The 18,459-nt window shown below is 32.2% G+C and overlaps 2 protein-coding genes across 2 annotated transcripts in view; one reads left to right on the top strand and one right to left on the bottom strand.

The window, feature by feature from the left end:
- The first annotated feature begins 7,564 nt into the window (after window positions 1-7,564).
- LOC21391379 lies at window positions 7,565-13,179 on the top strand. Its single transcript, XM_010092128.2, has 7 exons — window positions 7,565-9,454; window positions 10,105-10,223; window positions 10,903-11,532; window positions 11,667-11,979; window positions 12,110-12,275; window positions 12,543-12,645; window positions 12,824-13,179. Exons 1-7 carry the CDS (start codon window positions 8,291-8,293, stop codon window positions 12,939-12,941), a joined length of 2,613 nt encoding a protein of 870 aa, XP_010090430.1. The 5' UTR covers window positions 7,565-8,290; the 3' UTR covers window positions 12,942-13,179.
- Window positions 13,180-15,040: 1,861 nt separating this feature from the next.
- Window positions 15,041-18,459, bottom strand: part of LOC21391378 (plectin) — a 7,680-nt gene continuing 4,261 nt past the window's right edge. Inside the window, exon 4 of the mRNA XM_024161657.1 lies at window positions 15,041-15,144. Coding sequence (XP_024017425.1) covers window positions 15,041-15,144 — 104 coding nt within the window. The remainder of the gene's footprint in view (window positions 15,145-18,459) is intronic.

Genomic DNA, 18,459 nt, shown 5'->3' with positions numbered 1-18,459 from the left:
ACTCATACTCCAAATATTGGACAATATGTCAAGTTTAATCGAAGCCAATCCAAAACAATTATTATATACAACCTCATATTGCACCAAATACCATAAATTACTATGATCTTGTAGTCACTATTATACTGATATATATATATATATATATATATATATATTGGAGATTTCTTTCAAAGTTATGTTTTTTTAATTTATTTTCTTCAGAAGAAATATTAATTATTTATGTTACAAGAGGAAATGTACTGTTTCTCTCTTTCTAATATATATCTATATTTTAAGGTTATGTGTTTTGGATTGATATTTGTATTAGCTTTTCATGCTTATAATTTCCCCTTTCGTAACAAAAATTCCAACCAAAATAAAATATAAAACTCGAGGCTTTGCCAAGAAGATGGGGTTGTTCTTTTGGAGTGTAATTTGAGTTAAATTTAAGTTATAACTTGAGTTGAAGTTGTAACTTGAATAAAGTTGAATAAAGTTGAAACTTAAAAGAACGTGAACTTAAATAAAGTTAGAACTCAAGTTGTCTTTTTTTTGAGTTTTTTGGACAAAAAAACATGTTAGATATTTGTGTAGATACAGATATAACGCAGAAAGGTGGAAGATACTAATTACAAGCTTCCCATAGCACTCATGATTAAGTAAAATAGGGTTAGCTTAATTTTGTTTTCAGTAATTATGATCAACGCAAATTCTAGCCTTTTAATTAACGGTCCCCACAAACAAAATAAGTTGTTTCGCTTTACCATTATCATGGCGATGGTCCATGCTTGAGAGCTTAAGTGCCTCTTAAATATAATATAATAAGATTTTCTCAAAAGAGAGCCTTCGTATAGCTATTTTTATTAAGTTGGGAACTAGTTATTAGAAATTTAATAAATATATGAAAAGGTAATTTTGATAAATACTCATTAAAAGTGTATATGTCAAAATTTTTACTATTTACTCTTGATTCATAACCTTTTTAGTTAACTAATTAAACTAATAAAAATGTAATTATCAAGAGTAAAGAGTAAATGTCTAGATTTATGCACTCTCAAAGTTAAATTCTCAATTTTTTTATATGAAATTCATTAAATTTTCTTGACTTTGAGAGAAAGCAATTTCGCATAGTCTTCTTCTCCATGCATAAGAGAGATTTGATTATGTTTGTTCGTTTTTTCGTTTTTTTTTTTCTTTTAATGGAAAAGCATTCATATAAATTAAAAGAAAATGTCGATCAATATATTCCGAGGATTTAACCATAAAGATTATTGTTGGAATATTTTTTCAAGGACAATTAAAATCATTATTCCCTTCACACTCCCACTCCCTTATAAGTTGTACCCTATTCATCCTTTTATGATTTTCTTTTTCCTATCAAACACACCCTAAACCTTAATACCTAAATAATATGTAGAGATTATGGAAGAACTTATACATTTTAGTATCTAATTTTCTTGAGAGGGAAATTAATACTTTGCCCATTTTATTTACCAACCAATTAGATAAGAGCTGGAAGCATATATGATTTTCAAATCATCTACAAATTTTACAAAAAATTGAATATATAGACTTTGATATTTTATTTGTTTTTTTAAATACTTTATTAAGATATGAAAAATACTTTACAGTTTTCTGATAGTTAAATCTGATTAAAATCAAATCAAATTAAAAAAATACGCAGAACAAACTGTTTATGTTGAAAAATAAATAACTATAGTAGTTTTATTTTTATTTTTTGTCTTATAAGAGAAACTTTCTTATTAATATTAACATTAATATTAAATATTATTAGGAGAAATTATTATTATTATAATAGCAACAAAGATATTGATGTTTATTCTATAGGTTCGCAACCCAACCCCATGAATTGAGTAGGGGAAGGTAGAATCTCTAGGACATTGTTGGTCCCCGCCCAAACAAGACCCATATTTTATTTTATTTTATTTCTTTCTTATTATTTTATTTATTTTGGAGTTCAAATTTCACCATCAGAAGCCTTGAAAAAGGCAGCTCAACGTACATGAATGATGCACACTCATCCAATCTCCAGTAAGAGTAAGACAAGGGCCTGATCTCCCTCTCAATTCCAAGGTACCCCCAAAAAATACTGGTCCTTCACCTACAAAATATCCTACATGTTTCTTACCTTTAGGACTCTTCCCCAATTTTTTTTTTTTTTTTTTTTTTTTTTTTCACACACACATATATAGGCCAAATCTCCTAATATCAGACTGAAGCAGTACTTGTATATTTTTTTTAAATATGTATATATATTTTTTAAAATGTATATATATTTTTTAAAACATATATATTATATATTTTATCATAAAATATATATATTTTAAATAAAAATATACACATTTAAAAAAATATATATATTTTTTAAAAATATATATAAATACCGTTTTAATCCGGTAGCGACCGGAGACCGTTCCTAATATATATATATATATATAAATATCTACGTACTTGACTATGACTTTACACAAGTTCTATATATTTTATTTGTCGGGAAATTCTACCATATGGACATAGAACCGTAAAGTCGATTGACTTTAACCATACAATTTAAATTAAACAGCATTTATAAAAGTATAACATAAATCCACTCACGGTATTCGATTCATGCAATTTGCAACGGTGTCGTGATAAATAGTTGTACGGGTTTCTTACATGAGCAATGATACAAATCATAAAAATTGTATCATGACCATCATGAATGTACACATGTCAAAATCATAGGAAACTGAAATGACTGTTTTGGTCATAATTTGTAATCCTTAACCGCTTATATTCTTAGTTTTGTGATGCGTTAATGACAAGCACGCATTTTTTGTGATATTTAATGCTTTTTGATCTAAACATATATCGGTGTTGTTATCTAATGTCTAATAAGCGCTTAAATATTGAAGGAATTTTAGGTGACGTTACACCACCTCCAATGTAAATATGCCAATGTTTGTGTTTGATACCAAAAAAAAGTAGAAATGACACATGTGATATACCATTTTCATTTTTATTCTGCTATTATCTCCAATACAATGTTAAATTAATACATTAATGTCAAATTTTGACATTTGAGTATAAAAACCATTCTCAACAAATGCACTGTTATTAATTTTGGTGCTAAAGCCAAATTTTGGCCTTTAGCTGACTTCTTTTCATTTAATCATGTCGTTTTTAAATTATTTTAAAATTAATAAGTTAGGTTAAAACTATATGGAAGTCACTTTTTGTTCAATATGTTTGGTTGAAAATCATGCGTACATTCCTTTATATCAATACCTCAACTTTTTAAAAAATATTTTTTAATACCTCGAAGTCTTTTTTTGAGATGTGAAATGTCAAATTTACCTTTCTATTTATTTAACTAGAAATTTAAAATTTTAAAAATAATAAGAAAAATAATTTAAAATTTATTCTCAGTTGTTCTTTGATTTAGTCATTGTTTTTTTTTTCGATTTTTTTTTACTGTTTTTCAAGTTTTTAATTGTTCTAAATTTTTAAATTTTTTTTAAAATTATTAGCTTTTGGTTAATTAAAAAGAATGATATATTTGATATTTCACATCTCAAAAAGGACTCTAAGGTATCAAAAGATAATTTTCTAAAAAGTTGAGGAACCAGCATGAAATTTTTAAAAATAGAGGATATCAAACTAAAATTTTAATATAACACAAATTACCAAAATTAAATTTTCCCTTTTAAAAATACATATGAACCTTTTTTTAGAATGCCCACAATTTTTCAAGATCACTCATTACACAACTCGGCATATAGAAAATATCTCAAAATAACCTTTCGTCCAAGTCCGTTTATACTTTTGATGGAATTGCTAATGAGAGTCATTGGGGAAAAAGGAAATCAAGCAAAAATGAACACACATAACTCATGGAGGTTAGTTTTAATGTGAGACTTATCCTCTTTCAACTGTTGCAGTATTTCATTTATGATTAAAAAGAATTTTATAAGAAAAAATTATATACCTCGTAACTCTCTGTATTTTCTGTAGCGTCTATGATAATAACCTAAAATGACGACCATCTTTTTGAAAAACTTGGGTAGTCAAACTTATATGTGTGTAATTCTTAAACTACCCAATGAATTTATAATGTCGATGCATAGATTTCTCTGCATAAGGCAATAAATTGTTAAGACATAATTAGGTTACACAATTTAACACTTAACACAATAAAATATATGGTAGGGTATTTAGACTCCATTTGTTTCGTTAGTTTGAATCTCAACTCAAGTTGGGCCCGTTTAGTTTGCTGATTCGAGTTTTTAATTCGAGTTTAGATGTGATTTTATGTGAGAGCTTTTTACTGTAGCAAAAAAATTAGATGTGACTGTTTCTGAGAGCTTTTTACTGTAGCAAAACTCGAATTCTAAACTCGAATCGGTGAAATGAACGGGGCCTTTGTTATAATGTTTTCTCTCATAAAAATTTAAATTATATTTTTTGTACTATAGTATTTTTGTATAAATTTATTTTTCAACTCATGTTCTCAACTCGAATCAGTAAAACAAACGAAATCTTAATCCCTACACTTGTATTGAAGTAAGGTGTGGAATTAAGATTAGATTGTACCTGCAACAATTTATTGCTTCTCTTTTGAGTGATTGTCGAAAATAAGATTATTATATGTATCTGTAATAGAAGGTTGTGATCTACAAAATATACCAATGTTTATGAGCTATATTCTAAAGCGCGACATCATTACATATGAAAATACATGAAAAAGTTTCTGCTAGTTATGGGAACAGTTTTCCCACCACGTTACTTTTTTGTATCATTATTCATTAACCAAAAAAAAAAAAAAAAAGAAGAAGAAGCAAATAACACTAGTTTGCTTACCATATTCGATTATTCTAATAATAAAAATAATTATCAACAATCAGTCCATTCCATAATTATTTATAGGAGTTACGAGATAAAAATGATATGAAAAATAGGCAAAACCAATATTTTTTATGAAATATTTTTTTTATCGATATTATAAAAAAATTAACCATTTTTCCTATATGACTTCAGATCAGTTTCTTCTTATTAAATCTACTAGAAGAATTCACTAGGCATGTTTCTCCTGGGGACAGTACGGCAAAATTTCTGATAAATAAGTTGGAAATGTACCTCGCACCTATAATAATAACTACGATAATGACACATCATTTTTTTTTTTTAAATCTTATTACGTTGTTAATTAGCTAGACATTTAGCAGCCAGTCAAATATTACTCAGAACTACCAATAAACTTCTCAGAAAATAAAGAGTCAACAATTTTTTTAAAGCCTACCAAACATGTGAGTTGGAGGACCTTTTTTTTTTTTTTTTTTTTTTAATTAGGTGAAACTATGTAAAATTTCAGTATAGCTTTTATTTATGACGAAGATCAAAAGGGCACATATAGTTATTTTTAGATCAATAATTTGTTAAAACACAGAGAATGGAGGAAGATAAAAGAGAATAAATTATTTTAGTTATACCGTCATTAAATCATGGTTAGACAATTTTTTTAGTTTTCAGATACAATATAGGCCAACAGGATTCTTTTTTTTTTTTTTGTTTTTTTTTTTCTTTGGCTAAGATTTGGTGGTGCACATTATATTTCTTAACTCCTTCGACTATAGTAGTAATCTCGAGTACTACTGAGTATGTAAAAAATATCTGAACTAGTCTCCTATCGACAATCTACCCAGTTATCACTCCCTCACCTATGACGTGGCCTAGAGGAGCCTACTTAATTTTCTTAAAGGGGTTGAGCAAATGGAGATTGGAATCTTAAATCAATGGACATAAGAGACCTAATAAAAGCGTCCTTACTACTACGCCACGACCCTCGGTGATAGCCAACAGGATCCTTGATGCCTGAGAAGTAACCTATCCTTTTCTCTTCTAATCGCACACCACACTTGTATAATTTATGTTTTAAAAAAATAATGGTTTGACTAATTAAGATACTTTCCTTAAGAGTGGTTCTTTGAACAAAGGACCAATCATTACTCTCAACATTCAACCTCTTTAGAGATTATGCCCCCTATTCTCACCTAATATTTTTTACACCATTAAATTATTTATTAGACGCATTGTGGTATTTCTCTTTCCTTTAGAGTATTAACGTGTTTGTGATTTCTGCCATTTTGAAAGGATGGCTTTTTGGTACTTGGTAAATTTTGAATCAAGTGTCTCCTCACTAAAACGCTAGTTCAAAATTCCAAGCCTAATATAAACATAAATTATCAAACTGCTATTATCCCAATATTAAATCCAATTGTAAATATGTACATTTATTATTTCAATTGATATAAAGACTAATTTTGTTACACTAAGATAAATTAATTTTAAAGTGTTTTAAACGTCAATAGCCAACCAAAGTGATATTTATTATAAAGTTCTTTTTTTTTTTTTTTTTTTTTAGATTAACCCAATATTCAAAGGGATTTAATTTTCCCTCTCGTTTCAAAGGGACACTTTCCATGCCTTGACAATTCTGATATATACCAATCAGACTCTTCTCTTTTGCTGGATGGATTACATAATTATATATTCTATGTTTTCTAGATTTCTTTTTTTTTTTCCGTAAAGATTTCCATTTTTTCTAGTCAGTAAATAAATATTTCCTTCTTTTTGTATTTTGAGTAAAGATTCTTTTTTTATCTTGAGTAAGTAAAGATTTCCTTTGTTTTTAGAGTAAAGATTTCCCCCCTTTATTTTTCTCTCTCTCTTAAGTAAAGATTTCATTCTCTTTATACAACGAAGTATTAAATCCAATAAGTTTTCCTTTTTATGGTATTTTTAATTAATTCAATAATTCTAGTGAAAAGGGACCACTGGAACCTAAATTAATTACATGACTAATGAGTCATTTCGTACACCACAAAAACAAAAACAAAAGCAATAACAATAAACATTATTATTAATCTTTAAAACAAAAAAGGAAAAAGTCTTGGATATGACCATGATAATTATGGTTCCTTTGGTATAAAGATTTAAATTAAGGTGATTCTAATTATGATTTTAAAATTAAAATTATAATTCATGATTTTGGGTTTAAATTATGATTCTGAAATTATGATTCAGAATCAGAGATTTGAATCACCTTAAACAAGAGATGGGTGATTTTAGAATTATAATTTAAACTAGTTTAAAATATCACATTAAAATTATTTAAATTAAACACTAATTCTAAATCATGATTCAAAATCACTGTAAATAAATATTAATTTTAAATCAAAATCTAAAATTATAATTCTGAATCTATCTACTAAACAGTTTACGCGGCATTAAGCCACGAGTGGAGTGGAAATGTAGAATCGAGAAAATGCTAAAAATAACAGACGTGGCAGATTCTAATTGGTCCATTAAAAATCATTATCTTAATTTCTTGATTTCTTTTGTCTGTAAATCTTAAATAGTTAATTACTACGTGGCATACCTAATAGATTGCCACTCCTCTTTCTCTCTCCTCTCACTTGCCTTTTAGATCGGCAATAAAATAAAATAAAAATAAAACAAAATAAGAAAATAATAAATAATAAATAAAATAGTCAGGTCTTTTTCTCTTTGTTTCTCTCAGAATGTTAATATATAAATTCCGAAGAAATCATTCTCTTTCTCTCTGATCTCTCTCTGTTTTCAGCGTAATTTCTTCAACGATTTTCTAGTTCGCTCGCATTTCTCTCGTTTTCCAACGAAATAGGGTTCTGTTTGGCCACCGAGAAGAGAAAAGAAAAGAAAAAGAAAAGGAAGAAAACCCCCCACATACGCGCAAACTCAGTCTCAGAAACATATATGCACAGAGAGGAGGGAAAATAGAGAAGAGAGAGAAAAGCTTCCGAGGTACGTTTTCACCTTCTAACCAATCCTGAAAACCTAATTTCCAGTGTCGAATTGGAGCATTTCCTAGTTCTCACTCACAATGATATCGGACCGATCTAATTTTCGTTTGAATTATCTGGTTTTCCTTGGCCTCGTAGTCCGATTTCTCATTGTATTTGGAATTTTGGATGTAATTTCGTTTGGTGGTGTTCCTTGGACTTTGGACGGAATTTCAATCTGATTAGGGCACAAAGTTTTTTTTTTTTTTTGGGTTAATTTTTTTCCTTTTCTAACCGTTTTGTAAGTGGTTGGAGATATATTAGGTTTACATTTTTCTTTTTCCTGGTATAGATTGTAAATGGTGGTTTAGAAGCTAGACTTTTTTTAGTTTTTTATTTTTCCTTTTGGGCTTGGGGTGGAGGTTTAAGGGTTTGAAGGCTGGTTTTGGCGTGTGGAGCTGTGGAGAGTTTTAATTGGATTAAAGAGAATGGCGGATTTTGAACCGCTTCAACAGAAGCCAGAATCTACTGATGCCTGCTCTGACTTTGAGCGTGGATTGGAGGAATTGATGATGCGTGGGCATTTGGATGATTGTATGTCCTTCGCGTCTTGTAGCTCTGCTCGCAACCCTGAAGATGAGGACGACGAGGGCGATCAGCTCGTGCGGAGGAGACGGAGGTCTGATTTGGAGGGCGATGATTTGGCAGAGTCCTCAGCGGCACGGCGTCGTCACTCGCGGATTTTGAGCCGCTGGGCCGCGAGGCAGGCTCAGGAGATGATCACTACGATTGAGAGGAGGAATCGGGAGTCGGAGTTGATGGCGCTTGCAGGGCTGCACACGGTCTCGATGCTGGACTCATCATTCCTTAGTGAATCGCAGTCCCCAACTTCGAGGCGGCAAGGGGCTGTGGAGAGGCCGAGCACTCAGGCGTCTGCGATTTTACAAATGTGGAGGGAGTTGGAGGATGAACATGTGTTGAATCAGGCGCGGGAAAGGGTGAGGGAAAGGTTGAGGCAGCAGAGGAGTGTTGTGTCTACTACTAATGAATCCAGCACAAACATGTCAGATACACGGGAGAGTGAGAATCAGGGAAGTATAGGGGATGTGAGTGAGAGTGAGAATGAGTATGGACCTTGGTCACATGATCAAATGGGTTCGCAGAATCAACATGGGGATAATAATGGGTCTAGCAGGGAGCAATCTCCTGACCTTGGCGAAGTTGAGAGGGAGAGAGTGAGGCAGATTGTGCGGGGATGGATGGAGAGTGGTATTAGTGAGCATTCTTCGAGTGTTGGCCAGAGAAGCAACAATCACCGAGCAGAGTGGCTTGGTGAAACGGAGCGTGAAAGGGTGAGAATTGTTAGGGAGTGGGTGCAAATGACTAGTCAGCAAAGAGGAGCTCGTGGTGGCCGGAGGGAAAGTCAAGTCAATGCAACTGGTGGTGCTCAAGCTGAGCAAGTCCGTGATGGGTTGGCTTCTGAACAGGATGAAGGCCAACCAGAGCACGTTCGTAGGGACATGTTGAGGTTGCGTGGAAGACAAGCTCTGATTGATTTGCTTGTGCGAATTGAGAGGGAAAGACAGAGGGAGCTGCAGCATTTAGTCGAGCATCGAGCTGTCTCTGATTTTGCTCATCGAAATCGAATTCAGGTTAGTTTCGCATAATTTCTTTTTTGAACAAGTATCTTTCATTGGTTGTTTTTGTTTTTACCATTTTACCCGCATATTGAATGAATCTGTTTATTTTGTTTTCATCTACGCTTGGTAATAAATGCATGAGATTGGGTTCTGAGATTCTTCATGTTTTTGGAACTTATTCTCTCTCAAAACCACATGGATTGTAGATTATAATGTCTCTAGGTAGTGTGGTTGCTTTGTGGGTTTCTTATGATTTTTTATTTTTGCCCTCTTTCTTTTCTGGCTTGATAATGCTGAGTGATTTTCTTCTTAGTTCTTCTTTGAAGATATTTTCCTCTTTTGGGCCTGATCCTGGATGGATTTTTCTTCCTAGTTTTCTTTTCAAGAAGCCTGTATCAGTTTGTAGTGTTGAAGTAGAGTAGTAGACTATTTTATTGCACATTGGTTAAGCTTTTTTGCTGGTTCGGTTTACGCCCAATATGTTACAACGTTTCCGCTTTAAAGACTATTTTCACTTGTGACTTGTTGTTTGCTCAATTAGAAGTTTCTGTATATTTACTCTCTCTTCTTCAAGATAATTTTCCTCTTCTTTGCTCCCTTTTTTTTTAAATAAAAATTTAAATACCATTATTTGGGCTCTAATACATAACTATTTTTGTCAGTCATTACTAAGAGGCAGATTCTTGAGAAATGAAAGGCCTGTTGAAGAAGAAAGACCGCCTTCTATGGCAGCAAGTGAATTAGTTCAGTTGAGACAGAGACACACGGTTTCTGGTTTAAGGTATGCAAGCATTTTCTTCACGCCACGCTTCTTTATATGGAAAGTTCACACAGTTGAAAATTGCTTGCAAGAACATCATGGCGTATCTCCTTCTTTACTGGATTGGTTATAGTTTCGAATGATAGAAAATCTTCCTTGTTTTCCTGGTGCAGTCTTGTCATTTGTGTGTTGTTGTTGGTTAGTCCTTTGTTGAACATGTAATCATATATGGAGCAAGTCTCATAGGTATTTAAATCTTTTGATATTCTAGGTTTCTGCTGGGCGAGTTGTGTTATTCTTATTTTTTTTTTCCCTTGACAAGTTAAAGATCATATAGTTACTAATTTAGTGCGGAGAAATATATATTCTGATGTATGTGTATTATGTTTAGGAGAAATTTCTTAAAGCAACTTCTGTGGTGAGTTTTGCCTTGTTAGATTAATAAATTCTTTTGTAGTCTGGGGTAGACCATCTACTTCTTTGGGTACCACTTTTTTCCAAGGGTTTTTAGATTAATCTGGTATGCATTTGTTTTTGAGTAAAAGATTTTTTTCTTTTGGATTTTCTTGGATATTTATAATTTTATGGTGTGCTCTCCTCGTATTTTGTACTTTTTTATACATAAAAGTAGAAGTGAAACGGTTTTTAGGGAACAATAATTTACTTGATTGGTCTAATGATGATCCTTGTCTCTGGGCAGGGATGGGTTCCGCACAAGATTGGAAACCATTGTTCGTGGACAAGTTGGAAGCCAATCTGATTCTACTGCTAGCAGTAATATTGATGATTCTACTAGAAATGTTCGGACTCAAACAAATGTTTCATTGGATGCCCAACGTGAAAATCATGAACAGGCACAGCCTTCAAGTCAGGAAGCTGATATCAACCGGTCACCTGATCAAGCGGGAAACTCAGAGAGCAACACAGCTTCTGAACGTATCAATTTGCAGGAAACTGCAACTCAAGGAGGGAATTGGCAAGAGCCAATCACCGAAGATGATAGAGAAAACTGGCAGCAGAGAACCTATGGTCAGTTCAATGAGTGGAGAGATGGAAACACTGAAGATATGGACGGAAATTGGCGTGATAATCAAGTCAATAATTGGCCTGAGGAGACGACTAGGAATGCTGATGGAGAAGAGGGCCGTGCACAAGAGGTCCAGGGGGTTTGGCAGAGGGAGGGCACTCGGGAAGGTGTTGGGAATTGGTCGGAAGGGCCTTCTGGTCCCCTCAGGAATCGCCGTTCTGTACCATTTAGAAGATTCAATAGATTTCATCCTCCTGATGATGACAATGTGTATAGTATGGAGCTCAGGGAACTTTTGAGCAGGTAATTAATCAAGTGCAGAAGGCTTCATCTATCTCCAGAGGCTTGCCATATCAGTTGTAACGGGCTTTCTGCTCTTGAAATTATGAGGCTACCTAGCTTCCTTTTGTAACTCATGTGATGTTTATATGTTGCAGGAGGAGTGTTTCTAATCTTCTTCGTAGTGGTTTCCGAGAAAGTCTAGACCAATTGATACAGTCATACGTGGCAAGGCAAAGTCGTGCTCCCATTGATTGGGATTTGCATAGAACTTTGCCAACATCAACTCCTACTTCACCCGAGCGAGATCAGGAGCAACAGAGAGATGAGCAAAGTGAAGATCAACATGATGCCATCAATAGACCTTCACTTGTGCTACCGTCTCCACCTGTTCCTCCACCACAGCCACTTTGGCATCAGGACTTGCACCACACTGGCTGGGCTCGACATAGCATGCACCGTTCAGAAATCGTGAGTAATTTTTCTTCTATTAAAAACTGGAACTAAATCTAAATATATTGCGATTGCTTTAGGAATGGCCATATAATTATGCTGTTTTTGCATTTAAGATTTGATCAAAGTTTTTTCTGATCTGGAGCAGGAGTGGGAGATGATCAATGATCTGAGAGCAGACATGGCTAGACTTCAGCAAGGCATGAGCCACATGCAGAGGATGTTGGAGGCCTGCATGGATATGCAGCTGGAGCTGCAGCGTTCTGTCAGACAAGAAGTGTCTGCAGCTTTGAATAGATCGGCTGGTGAAAAAGGTTTGATTCGCCCTTTTTTTTTTTTTTTTTTTTTTTTTTTTTTTTTTTTCTTTTTTTGGTGTAGAAAATTGACGTTGCACTCAGTTGTTTTGATAAGATGCATTTTACTGTATGTTTGATTAGGATGTAATTTGTCGTGGTCTGAATGAAGCTTCTGATTATGGAATTTCTTTTTATGATTGCCACTTGTCAGGTCTTTTATTATTCATGCATTAGTGTATTACCTTTTTGCTGTCTGATAATGTTAAGGGTGGAACTGCAATGCAGGGTTGGGTCCGGAGACATCAGAGGATGGTTCTAAATGGGGTCATGTGAGGAAAGGAACTTGTTGTGTTTGTTGCGATAGCCACATAGATTCTCTTTTGTATAGGTATGGTTGTGACATTTTGTATCTTTCCTCATGGAAATGCACGTATTGGAGTCGAGAAACACATGCATAAAGACAAAAACCAGAATCCGATGACCGATTTTTTTTATTAGCTTAATTCTTTTTTTTTTTTTTTGGGTGCATTGACAACTTTTTTTTTTCCCTAAAAATATATTTGCAGATGTGGGCACATGTGCACTTGCTCAAAATGTGCAAACGAGTTGGTAAGAGGCGGAGGGAAGTGCCCATTGTGTCGAGCGCCAATTGTTGAGGTGATTCGAGCTTATTCCATACTGTAAAAATAACAGGTAAATGAAAAGAAAGAGGAAGGGGGAAAAAAGAAAGAAAAGAAAGGAAAATAAAAACTGAAATAGAATGAGTGGTAACCTGGAGAGAGCCAGTGCTTGTTCCTTTGAAGGGAAGCTTCTGTGTGATTCTCATTTGTAGAGTGTCAAGTAGTTGCCAATGTTTTTCTGATTATATAAAGACACATTGATGCATTGTATAATTGGAATAACAAATGGCATTGTTTATTCATTCTTGCATAAATAAATTCATTGTTTCTTTCCCTGTCTAATTTTCTTTGTACGCAAGCCGAAAAAGGAAAACTGAAAAAAAGAAGCAGAAACTATATCATTGGCCTAAAAAGTGTTAAAAACAGGCACCATGATGGTTAGTTTTACTGCCAGCAAATACAGGGTGTGTTCATTTGTGAGTCCATAATGTGTCAACTTAAAAATCTTGTGAGTCCATTATGTGTAAACTTAAAATCTTGTAAAACTAGTTATATTATGTGCAAACTATTCTCTTTAGTATCATTTAAAAAGTTTAAAACTCATTGAAAGCTATTGTACTTAACATAACTATTTATGTAAAATTTTTAATTGTTAGAACCTAGATGTTAGGAATGTGATTATCTATGTTAAATTTTAGATATATTTAGTCAATTTTAGTGTTAGGAGTCAAAATTGCTTAGAAGTTAAAAGTTTATGGGGTAATTTATCAAAATTAAAAGTTTAATATCAAAGTGTCATTATGCTCAAAGTTCAGGGATTAATAGTGCTAGTACTTTTTTCTTTTTTCTTTTATTTTTTATTTTAATAATGTCCAAATTTTACCGATAAAAAATTCCCGGATTTACTCGACAAATATGTATTCACTCAATAAATATGAGATTTATCGAGTCAATACGTTTGATTATTTACTAAAAACACTTTTTTTTTTCTCAGCCTAAAACATTCGGCCATTCTTTTTAACTCTCCCCCAAAATTAACCATGGTCCCAAATAACACTATTCATTTATTGTTTCAATTCTCCTGTCTGAAGTATGGCTATTTAAGCTTCAAACAACAATCACAGTTTTGTACACGAGAATCAAATTAGAAGTATGGGGTAAACTTACCGGCTACCGCTAAGTTACGCTTGAAATCATGTACCGTGTTTTGATAAAGTTGGTTGGAGAATCGTAGAAGACCGATTTTATACTTTATTTTCTGTGTATGTTTTATTAGTACAATATATATATATATATATATATATATGAAAGAAAAGCATCATGATATAATAGTATTATTCTATAAAAACATGACGTCCCTTGTTGAATAAATAATGAAGATGATTACTAAGGTCCCGTTCATTTTATCGATTCGAATTTAGAATTTGAGTTTTATTACAGTAAAAAATTCTTAGAAATAGTCACGTTTAATTTTTTTGTTATAGTAAAAAGTTCTCACATAAAATTATATTTTAATTCAAATTAAAAATTTAAATCAGCGAACTAAACAGGATTTAAATGCTCTCTTCAATTCCAGTCTGCCGAGTGCCGACAAAGAAAATGGAAAAAAAGCCGTGGTAATAGGATTCTCAGAAGCAAAAATGAAGGTTAAAAAATATATATAAAGAAATAGAGGAGGGAAAATAACACTTCAATGCAAGCTGTTCATCGTGAGCTTTTTTATCTCTTAATTCTGGCATCTTTTGGATGTGCTTGCAAAGAGCACAAGAAGTTAGAAAATGTCATTTTGCTCCTTTATTATGTTAGACAAAAGGCAATGATGGTTTTTAAGCAAGCTATATAAAATTTCGTATTTTGACTTGTGGATTAAGCTATAAAAAAATAATAAAAAAAAAGATTAGCCCCACGTTTTGGTGTTTGATATATTTTTAACATTTTTCACTAATAGATTTGGACTAATTAATTGAAAATGATAAAAAATGAAGAAGAGGACATTTATGTCCCTAAAAAAGGGGTACTAAACACAGTGACGAACTCACTTAGGCCGAGTGAGAGCGGCCACCCCTACTGGTCCAAGACTTTTAGTATTTGCCCTAACCTTTTTTTTTCTTTTTACATTTTTTCCCTTATAACAAATGGGTTCATTTGATTACCTATGACCCACTAAATCACGACCCACGCGAGTTCTCCGAGCGTGGCTTGGGTCCACCAATCGAGCTCAATCTCGTCGCCGGATGAAATGATTAGGCCTAGACCCTTATATGAGCCTGATATGAAAACGACCATCAACAAACAGTAATAAACACTCAGCGTAAAGCAACAAACTCGTAGAGAATAAATCTTTGGAAACAAAAATAAATAAAATTAAATTAAAATAGAATTGATAATCTCATAACCCTGACACCCTCTTGAATTTTTTTTCCATTTATGACATTTTCATGAAATGTTTAAAATAGTGCTGGAATTTTGGATGGGCTGTCCGTGACCGTCCGAAAAAACTGATTTTAAGCATGACGCCAGAACCCGCCTGCCCGAGCTCGAGAAGGCCCATGGACGGGCTGCGGGCCTAATTTTGGCTACCTGAGCCCGCCTGAATGGCCCGAAAAAAAATATTTTTATTATATTTTTTAATTTTTATAATATTGTATATATATTATATATAATATACTATTATTTAGTAATTGTATTTGTATATAAATAATTATTAAGTTATTTTGTGTTAAAATTATATAAAAATTAAAATCAACATTCAACACACATTATTAACACAATTTAAAAAATTAATTTTTTAAATTGTGTTAATAATGTGTGTTGAATGTTGATTTTAATTTTTATATAATTTTAACACAAAATAACTTAATAATTATTTATATACAAATACAATTACTAAATAATAGTATATTATATATAATATACTATTATTTAGTAATTGTATTTGTATATAAATAATTATTAAGTTATTTTGTGTTAAAATTATATAAAAATTAAAATCAACATTCAACACACATTATTAACACAATTTAAAAAATTAATTTTTTAAATTGTGTTAATAATGTGTGTTGAATGTTGATTTTAATTTTTATATAATTTTAACACAAAATAACTTAATAATTATTTATATACAAATACAATTACTAAATAATAGTATATTATATATAATATACTATTATTTAGTAATTGTATTTGTATATAAATAATTATTAAGTTATTTTGTGTTAAAATTATATAAAAATTAAAATCAACATTCAACACACATTATTAACACAATTTAAAAAATTAATTTTGTATATTAATTTTAAATTTGTAATTCATGATTGCCTCGTTAAAAACTTTACCAAGAAAAGCCCAATTGAGATAAAAACTTGGCAAGAAAAAAAGAGTGCAATCATTTTGTGACGTATTACAAATTTTACAAACTTACAAAGTCTAAATATACAATTATAATGTCGAAAGTAAATACATATTTACAAATTACAATTTAATTTGAAGCTGAAGGATCGCCTTCAAAATTAAATGTTAATCTATTAAATTCATCGATCCATTCTTGACTTTCCGGTGAAATTGTATCATGTCAACGTTGATCGGCACGATCTCAATCCTTAATGCAGACCAATGCTTCAACAATGTCCCTTTGCAATGCGTTTCGGTGTTCCTCAAGTATTCGTCCAGTCGTACTGAAGGCTTGTTCGGATGAAATAGTGGAGACTATGATCGAAAAAATACCCATTGCCAATCGAGTTAGGACTGACCAAGTGAATGCTCGTGCCCTCCACCATTGAACTAAATCAAACAAATTTCTATTGCCGCCGACTACTAAGCTCTCACTGAGGTACGTCATAAGCTCATTGAAGCTGCCGCCGCAACCACCACCTATTGATGAAGATCCACTACCAGCTTCTATTTGAGTTGTCTTCTTCTTCTTCTTCAACCTGAAAACATTCATGAATGAATGCGGGTTTTCATCTCTTTGTTGCGGTTCTTGTACTTCAGAGTTTGTGTTTCTAAACCTATTCTCACATTTACTATAGAGAGAAAATATTTTTGCCTTTATTGTCAGAAATTGGTTAGAACAATTTATGCCTAAAAATTCACTTAAGTTTTCTAAACCGTCTAATTTTAATATAGGATAAAAAATAGTACCGAAACCATACAACATTGGTAATTTAGACCAATATTTTTTAATTTTTTTTCCATAGAAGCGATAGGAACTCCTAAGATTGGGTCCGCCCTAAATTCATTAAATAAAATACTAATTCTTAAAAGTTCACCTAAAACTAAAGGTGATGTTGGATAATATGTTCCACTAAGTTTTAGAGTAACTTCATGAAACCTACCTAAAAGTTGATACAAAATTTCGGCAATTTGCCAATCATATAGGTCTATATGTCATACTCATAATTTTACACTGATATAGTTTGTTATAGCATCTTTATAGGGGATGCATTGTTGAAACATTATATAAGTTGAGTTCCATCTTATAGACTTATCAAGTGCTAATGCTCTAGGAGTTAGATTTAATGCTTGTAAGAACCTAAACCAATCTTGTTCTCTTTGGTTACTACCTTGAATCTATGCAATACTATCTTTAATTCTTTTAATGTGAGGAGCCATTGATTAATATTCAATTGCTTTAGTATTTACACTAGCATTATCTAGTGTTATAGCTATCACTTTATCTTTTAATCTATATTAATCAATTACATTTAAAATTGTATTATATATTAAATCGGCGCTATGTGATCCTAGTGTTGGTTACCGAATCGAATTCGGATGCGGAAGCGTGGCGGGAGGGCGGATCAAGTATAACAAAAATTTTTACGAAACTTTTGAGATACTCTATAGATTATATTAATTTATGCACGAATAAATTAATCATATTAATTTATATATCAATAACTCAATTAGGAAAAATACCTGGAGGCCGACTCGGATGATAACTTGAGTTCTTTGACCACGAACGATCCTTGCTCCAAAGCCTTGTGTTTAGAAAACCAAAGTCTTTCACGTCAATTCCTTGAATCTACGTATACGTGTGTGTGAGCACACTCGAGACTAAAAACGGGTTTGATTAAACACTCGAATTTTCCACAAACACCAACGCATGCACGATGTGAAATTTTTTGGGAGAAAAAATATTTCCTTCTCTCTATCACAGGGAATTCGGCCAGCCCCCTTTCAGTTAGGTTAAAAAATTGTCACGCGCAATTTTTCATCATATCTTATTTATAGAGTAGAAGTCCAACTTCTGGAAGGAATCAAATCTCTCTCTCCTGTTTGAATTTTGAACAAAAATTCTCCTCTACCTTATCCTTGTGTGGCCGGCCACCCTAGGGTTTTCTATCCCTGTGTGTGGCGCCAATTGCAGATAGGGAAGGAAGAGAAAATAATCATTTATCCTGTAGTCCAATTTTAATTCAAATTCAAATTCAAATTTAAGTCAAACTTAAATTAATTTGAATTCTAAATTGAACAACTTATCAAACAAGTTTAAAATGATAAATTTAAATTATGTTCATGATTCAAATTTAAATTTAAATAATCACATTATTTAAATAATAATTAATTCTCAATTAATTATTTTT

The sequence above is a fragment of the Morus notabilis genome, unplaced genomic scaffold (genome assembly GCF_000414095.1).
Source record: "Morus notabilis unplaced genomic scaffold, ASM41409v2 Scaffold1378, whole genome shotgun sequence".
NCBI classification, from domain to species: Eukaryota; Viridiplantae; Streptophyta; class Magnoliopsida; order Rosales; family Moraceae; genus Morus; species Morus notabilis.
This window is presented reverse-complemented; position numbering and strand designations above follow the sequence as displayed.